The 8,142-nt window shown below is 37.8% G+C and overlaps 1 protein-coding gene across 1 annotated transcript; it reads right to left on the reverse strand.

Moving 5' to 3' along the window:
- Nucleotides 1–2,499: 2,499 nt before the first annotated feature.
- LOC149662748 (uncharacterized) lies at nt 2,500–6,241 on the reverse strand. The gene is made up of 3 exons (XM_089842296.1): nt 6,109–6,241; nt 4,617–5,825; nt 2,500–3,064 (listed from the first exon to the last, which is right to left on the reverse strand). Exons 2-3 carry the CDS (start codon nt 5,363–5,365, stop codon nt 2,500–2,502), a joined length of 1,314 nt encoding a protein of 437 aa, XP_089698422.1. The 5' UTR covers nt 5,366–5,825; nt 6,109–6,241.
- Nucleotides 6,242–8,142: the final 1,901 nt, after the last annotated feature.

Here is an 8,142-nt window from a genome sequence, read left to right on the forward strand (position 1 = left end):
AAGTCGTCCATAAATGCATCGTCCGCCACGACCTCGGCGAGTACCGCCAGGTACACTGATTTGGTAAATCACGCTGTAAATAAATAGAGATTATAGTTTCATGCTATAATGAAAAAATTGATTGAATCACTACAAGTCCCCCTTGATATTCAGATCATCCTCTCCCTTCCAGGGCATTTCTAGCCTTGGGTAATAAATAGCCCGGAGAGGCTTATATGGTGCTGGTGAGGGTGGTGGGCTGGGCGCCTGTCGTCGGCGAGGCCCAAGACGCAGCGCGGGCGTCGTAGGTCCCTAGTCGGGAAGTACCCGGCGAGTCCGAATACTCGCAGGGTGAATAAAGTGTATCAACCCCATGGACATAGAATCTTTCTCTAAGCTAAATCTTGTCTAAAAAACTAAGTTTTTTAAAAAATGTATTTCTTACCTTGTTGAAGAGAGATCCATGCTTGATCGTCTTGTTGGCGGTGGTCCATCTGTGGTGCAATTCGAGAGAAAGTGGTACCTTTTGGGGTTTCAACCCCATCATTTTATACTTTTTACTAGGGTCTAGGCGTGTTCAAGATCAAACACGTGACTTCTAGGTAATTAGCATGTACAAGGGTAAAAATTTTCGCGGGCAAAATTATCAGAAACCTTGTCATTTGTTTAAAGATTTTCAGGTGTCTTTTTTTGGAGACATTTAGAAAAAAAAAACCCCAAGCAGTTCTTTGGTTGTCCGTACAAGAGTCTTTGGTTTAACAGTAGCCGAACTGGAAAGTACCAACTCCAATCGAGCGATGCCCTTAAAGTTCTCTACCAATTTTACCAATTGTTAGACGTTATTTGGATCGAATATATCGTCAAAGTTTTCCTAAAACGGGTCGAGACTAAAATTTCCGATACCGACGAATTCGCTGGCAAAGTTTATACGGAAAGTTGCGATACTAGGTTCGTTGAAAAATTTCACCTGGTTTAGATGCGCGAATTTAGCTAAGTTCATGTACATTCTAGCCATCGTAATGGCCACTGGGGTCTCCGCGAGAGTCACGAGGAGATTGTAGTAATAATTTCCGAATCCCCTTCACGCGCCGGTAGCGTAAGACGATGTAGGGGAGCCGCCCATTGACTCTAAGAGACCCTTGTAACTCGATACAAAAGTTTCGTTGATTTTGGAAAAGTCAAACGCGAAATGAAATATTCATTCCACGCACTTCTCTTCCTTGATGGGCAAATTGTTTTCCAAGAAGTAATTACTTTTTGCGACTGCCCGACGGTTATTGAGGCGAATAAAAAAGAAACGTTACGGGGATTTAAATCATCGGCGGCTATTCGTATTGATAAATTTCGGGCAAAAACATCACCGAAACGGTCAAAATCGCAAAGCGATATCACAATTTAGGCTCCTCTACCGTATCGATCGGAATACTTGCTTTGATTTTTGCGAAAGAACGTGGCTGAATCGATATTATCTTCGAACGTTCCATAGTGTCCCACACTATTTTTCTAAGGTTATTAATGAAACTCGTATATCCGGAAAATCTCGATATTTTTAAAGGGTGTCATAATGGAGAACGATAAACTGATCGCGATTAAGGAAACCATTTTAAAACTTTCGCAAAGTGACGCTACCATCCTCTTAGAAATTAAATAAAAAAAGGGGTCACTGTCTGGTTCTTTCGCTAAGGCCTAAAAAAACCAAGCAGAGGAGAAATAACGTCGGACGAAGTAAAATTAAAGGTAAGTAATTACCTCCACCTCGAACCCTATACGCGACTACTTCGCGAATTGAATATGAAATTCGACTAGATTCTAAGCTAAGAAAGCAATTTTGTAATAATATATGTGGCGCTGTTCTAACCATCGTCCCATCTTCGTTTTTAGGCAAAAATACATTTGCGTGGAAAATTCTATTTCTTAAAATCGTATAAATAGTATCGACTTAAAAATGGGCGTTACGATTAAAAGACTAAAACGAGGAAGTTTCATTATTTTTTTCCAGAGCGCGCGTGGGCTTTGTATATATAGGCGGCGTTGCTTGGAGGATCGAAGGCAGGGTGGTACTTGATAGTACCCGTGCGGCTTAACCTGGGTTAAAATTAGGTTACATTGTAGTAAAAGTGACTTTAAGTTGATTAAATTCAATTGAAGTAAAAGTATGAAGTTCCGAGAGAAGTGCGGACTTCTCTGAGGAGCCTTAATGCGCTATCGGAACGTAAATACGGATTTCTTAGTTAGAACCAGGGCTCTACATAAGGATGTTTTTTTTTAGTAACCAGCCTGACTAGTGAGCCCTCCTATCCCAATTTTTTTTTTAGTAGTCACTGACTAGTGGGGGAGAAATTGGGGGTATAAAAACAAGATGGGAAGGTAATGCATATATTTGCTTTACCACTAAAGCACAGAAAACAGTAACGTGACACGTCTGAATAAAAGTAGGATTTTATTAATACCAGTATGAGTAAATGACTAAAGGGTCTATCTTGGCACCTTATATCACAAATCTTAAGATACTTTGACTATTTAACACATTTCATTTAACAAATCATCCAATGAAGTATTGAGATCATCTGAATCGGTAGAACTCTTACGAGGTAAAGGGTCAGAAAGTGGACTCGCTGAACTGTTGCTTGAAGTATTGGCCCTATTGGGTCGCCTTTTGCAAGCATCAAACCACAAATTTAATGCTGGGCAAGGGTCAAAGTCTGTTACAGAAACCTTTTTCATGTTGATTCGCATACTGTGACCTAGGTGGTCTAATTTAAGGCTTGATCGTGAAGAACTTTTGGTTTGATTTGAAACGCTAAAGCCTCTTTCAGCTTCAGCGGACGATGGTGTGACTAAAGTCAGAATTTCAAGAATCTGAGATATTATAGGGAAACGTTCTGGATACTCCTTGTTAATTTTTGCATACACTGTTGAGGGATTTCGTTTCAAATCAATTGGAAACTGATAGACGACGACATTTTTGTAAATCGACCATTCTAGTTGCAAATCATCAAAACTTGAACTTGGAAACCTTGGTTTGAAGACGTTCCATAGTTCACAACTAAAATTGTCAAGATATGGCTTGTCAGTAGGCCATGTTCTGATGTCAAAAATATGCGTAGATTTTATGGCATTATGGGCCTCCTCCGATACCCGTAAAAAACTTTTAAGCTGTAATTCATCTGCATACGCGCTTTTTTATCGCTACCACGCTGTAATATGTATACATTAAGGCTACATTTTCTGCAGCTCGAAAAACGCGAAAATTTCACAGCAATTCCAGAACTGCAAATTGTCTGCCGTTTCTACATTTTCTGTTTGTTAACTGTTAATTGTCTGTACTGGAAGAAATGTACAGCGCGATTCTGCAAACGCGATGCAAAAGTAAAAATAACAGCTGCTAGTTTAAAACTGTAATTTGACCACATTTATAGACATGTTACAGATCTGCAAAAGTGATGGAAAAGTAGAAATGCAACTGCTAGTTTAAAACTGCAACTTGACCACATTTATAGACATATTACAGGCCTGCAAATGAGATAGAAAAGTAGAACTCCACCTGCCAGTTTAAAACTGCAATTTGACAATATTTATTGACATGCTACAGGTCTGCAAAAGTGATCAAAAAGTAGAAATACCAGCTGCTAGTTTAAAACTGCAACTTGACCACATTTATAGACATGTTACAGGTCTGCAAAGGTGATGGAAAAGTAGAAATTCAGCTGCCAATTTAAAACTGCAACTTGACCAAATTTATAGACATGTTATAGGTCTGCAAAAGTAAAGGAAAAGTAGAAATCCAGCTGCTAGTTTAAAACTGTATTTTAACCACATTTATAGACATGTTACAGGTCTGCAAAAGTGATGGAAATGTAGAAATCCAGCTGCGAATTTAAAACTGCAACTTGACCATATTTATAGACATGTTACAGGTCTGCAAAAGTGATGGAAATGTAGAAATCCAGCTGCCAATTTAAACCTGTATTTTGACCATATTTATAGACATGTTACAGGTCTGCAAAGGTGATGAAAAAGTAGAAATTCAGCTGCCAATTTAGAACTGTAATTTGACCATTTTTATAGACATGTTACATTTCTGCAAACGTGATAGAAAAGTAGAAATCCTGCTGCTAATTTAAAACTGCAATTTGACCACATTTATAGACATGTTACAGGTCTGCAATAGTGATGGAAAAGTAGAAATGCAACTGCTAATTTAGAACTGTAATTTGACCATTTTTATAGACATGTTACAGGTCTGCAATAGTGATAGAAAAGTAGAAATCCAGCTGCTAATTTAAAACTGCAATTTGACCATATTTATAGATATGTTACAGGTCTGCCCAGGGCCGCACCTAGAGCAAATAGCGCCCGGGGCGAGAGAATATTTGGCGCCCCTAACGCATAGCAAAAATTGCCAAAATCAGAAAACCTTACAATTAAACTTTTTAGCACTCATTTATGAAAACTTTATTTATAAAAAACTTTTCTAGCCTTAACAGCTGCAAAATCGTTGATAATATCATCATAATCCAAGCTGTTGGAAATTTTATGTTCTATACTTAAAATAGCCATGTTTGAGAGCCTTTCTTGGCCTATTACGGATCTTAAGTAATTTTTAATAATTTTCAATTTACTGAATGAACGTTCACCTGACGCTACTGTCACAGGAATAGTTAAAAAAAATTCTTATGGCAATTTCCACGTTCGGGTATGCACTTACAATTCCTTTTTTGTGTAGTTCATTGAGCAAGTCCAAATGGGTAGTGCTAATTAGGTTTTCAATTAATAAAGGTGGTTGAAATTTTAAACTTTCTATCTCAGAGGCAATTTCTAAGGGGTCTATGTCTTCTTTATATTTTAATGCACAATTATTGGCACATTTTTTGAGATCGGTTACACCCATTTCCAAAAGTGACTGTCCACTTAAGAACTCGAACTCTTCCGAAATAAGGTGCAGCTTGGTGAAACGCCATTCAAGCTCTGAAAGAATTTTGTCCATTACACAGTTTGATTCTCGTCTGAATTTTTGTTCTTCAGTTATTAAATGCCCTTCATCAGCAGCTTTTTCTGAATCCATCCTCTTAACCTTCCGTTTTCTCATTTCTTTAAATTCAGGTACCAAATTCATTTCCTTGCAAGCTTCCTTAGCAAGTACTAATAGTTTTTCAATCTCTGAATCTTTTTCTCTAACGTGAAGAATAGAATCTCTAAGCCCTCTGACCATTTTTGAAGCAATATTTATCGAAATATTTGGGCTCTGAAGTGAAATATTAACTCTGTCTATTAAACATAATAATTTAACCCACAAACCCAAACTACAGATGAAGTCATAGTTAATAAGTTTTATAAAGCTTTGAGCTGTTGAAACAGTTTCGGAATTTTTTTTTGAATCAACCATCTCTTTCAATACAGACAAGACACCAGGAAGTTGTTGATGAAGTGATTCTACGGCTTGTCTTTTAGCTGATCATCTTGTGTCACTACTTGCTTTCAAACTGATTTTTAGCACCGATGTCAACAATCCCCACCTATCAGTTGAACTGGAGAAGAATACAAACAGTCTTTGTACAGTCCCAAAAAGTGTTATCATTTTAGGCGTAACGCTAGCTGCGTGGACACCGACAAGATTGAGAGAGTGAGCGGCACAAGGGACAAAGGTTGCTAATTCGTTTTTAGTCAAAATCCGTGCTTGTACACCTTTGTATATACCGGCCATATTTGATCCATTATCGTAGCATTGTCCTCTACAATCTCTTAGTTCCAGTAATTATTTTTTCTTAGAGTTTCTGTATGAAAACCAGGCAGTGTGGGCGATGTCTGGGTTGGCGCTGGTTGAGTGGGAGCTCGCTGTTGTATAGCTAATGAACATATATATTCGTAGATATTGAATTTCTGATCCATGGTATTTTAATATTTCGAATGTTGTTTATTTAATAAGAACTGCTACTTCATGGAGTAAATTTTTATAAGTTTATTTAAAGTTTAAAATTTTACAAATTTGGGAGCTTTCGGACCGCGGTCCTTCCTCAGCCAGTTTTAAAAATGAACTCATGAGTTAATTTAATGAATAAAAATATTATTAGTTTCCCCATATTACTCTAACCCATCGCTAAAAAAATCTATAAAAACAATAGTCGTAACCTCTTAAGAGCGGACAGTTGGCAGCCTGATGGCCAAACTGCCTACAAGCGTAGCACATTCGTGTGCCGGGTCTCCGACTTCCACCACCTCGCCTTCCCCCTCGACGGCCACGCGTTCCTTCAATGAAGTTCAATTTCATAAACAATGTAACCATTTTTAAATGTTTTCTCCTAATAAGATATTTCCAGAATGATACCAAATATCCCTCGCATTCAGCTTTATACGCTTTATGGGTATGGTGTTAAAAAACTTAGCCCTTTCGAGAACATTTTTTTTAGTAGTAGATTCATTGTTGTATAGATTAGACTATAGAGTATATGTGGACCGAGTAGCGTCAATGGGCCAAAAATGCTTTCAAAGTTATAATTTTTTTGGGAAAGGAAATGAGGAACGCATTATTTTGTATGGTGCCTCCAACTCAGATCCAGGACTCAATTATCTACTGGATATCGTTTATTCCACTTGTACACTAATATGTACTCATTGGCTTCTATCCTGTCATCTGTTCACGGCTTTGCACGCATTTTGCGCGGGTATGTGACGTGAATATTAATCTCATAAAACGAAAAGAACTCGTAGTCCAAGTAGCGACAATAGGTGAGATATTAGGTCAAAAACATTTTCACTCCCATCTATACTAGAGTATCTTCAGTCCGAATAGAGGCAATATGACGTTAATGGAAACGAAAAATGAGACTAGCTTTTCTAGACAGGTGATAATCCACGTTCGTTTTCACATAGCCCACTTCATCACGCGCTCGACCACTCAAAATGATGGCGTCATAGAACTCGTTCAATAGGCCAAAAAGTGCGAATTTTGGATTACCGGCGGAAAAGTTCGAAGGAAATCAAAATACACATTAAGTTCAATGAGAGGAGGTAGAGATTTTGGTCAGATCTTCTGTCCCATTGATTCTTTTGGCCTGATATTTTAATGAGGTGTGTTATATCTAAAAATGGTTAAAAATGTTCAAAACTAATTAGCTTTGTCAAAATAATAATTTTAGTACTTTCACCGCCTCTCCGATAATAAACATATTGCTTTCACATGACACTAAATGTCTTATAATTAAACAAAACTATAGTCCCAAAAGCCTAAAACACACCTGTTCTGGGGATTAAGAAACTAACTGAAGAACCTTGGGAAAAGTATCACAATACCAGTTGCTGTTGGTAAAAACTAGTCAGGATATAGTTTAATATTATACTTATCAAATACGGCCAAGAATAAAAATACTTCCTCGAAGCCGTCCTCGGCTTGGTCGATGACATTTAGTAACTTCTTGTGTGGTAGACTTTATATTTTAATGCATTACTGTTTTATCGGTTTCATTAGCAAATACTGATACCGCTTTTGCTAGTGCTAAACGTTCTCAATGACAGACTTAATTTTCTGTGTAATTCAACTGCTCTGGTGTTGATGAAATAGTTGGACTATGGACAGAATGGCTTGCAATGAAGTCAGGGCATCACCAAAAAGGCTTTCGAGACATCTGGCCCTCTGGACGTTTACAAGTCTTAGAAAATTGGTTCAAGAGGTCTAGGTTTTTGCTTTGGTGCTGCCATCTATGGCAACACCAAAGGTATCAGCTCTTTAAAACGGACAATTTTGGTGTGCACAAGCCCCTCATTTTTTTTGGTGTTTGGTGTTTATAAAGGCCCGTTCAGACGACACTCTTTTTCCCGCTACGCTCGCTGTGCTGAGCTCATCAGATTTTCTGGTTTCACCAGCCTCTAGAAAATGCGCTGTTGACACGTACAAAATTTTCTCATTCTTGATCTCGGAAAAGCGAGAAATTTTTTTTAAAAAATTCAACTTTTTTTCTCTCTTTGCTCGGCACAGCCAATAGAGTACTTCCGAAAATGACGTCACTCTTTGTTGTGTAGTACGCTACTCTGTGGAAATGTGTTTTCTTCGGTTTCACTAGTTCGAATCTCTTGAAATTTTTGCGATAAGTATATTGAAGGGTTTTAAATTATCGTGCAAAGTTTTAAAGTGATTAGCTGTTTTCCTAACATTCACTAAAATTTTGT

This window comes from Phalangium opilio, unplaced genomic scaffold, assembly GCF_054372755.1.
Source record: "Phalangium opilio isolate 3A_F unplaced genomic scaffold, DU_Popi_V2 ptg000063l_1, whole genome shotgun sequence".
NCBI lineage: Eukaryota > Metazoa > Arthropoda > Arachnida > Opiliones > Phalangiidae > Phalangium > Phalangium opilio.

Excerpts from the sequence above, each read along its gene's own strand:
- LOC149662748 (XM_089842296.1), bottom strand. The coding sequence starts at position 5,365 with ATGGTTGATTCAAAAAAAAATTCCGAAACTGTTTCAACAGCTCAAAGC. Across the intron at positions 3,065-4,616 it reads TCCTGTGACAGTAGCGTCAG|AACATGGCCTACTGACAAGC; the intron begins GTGAACGTTCAT and ends TTTTGACATCAG.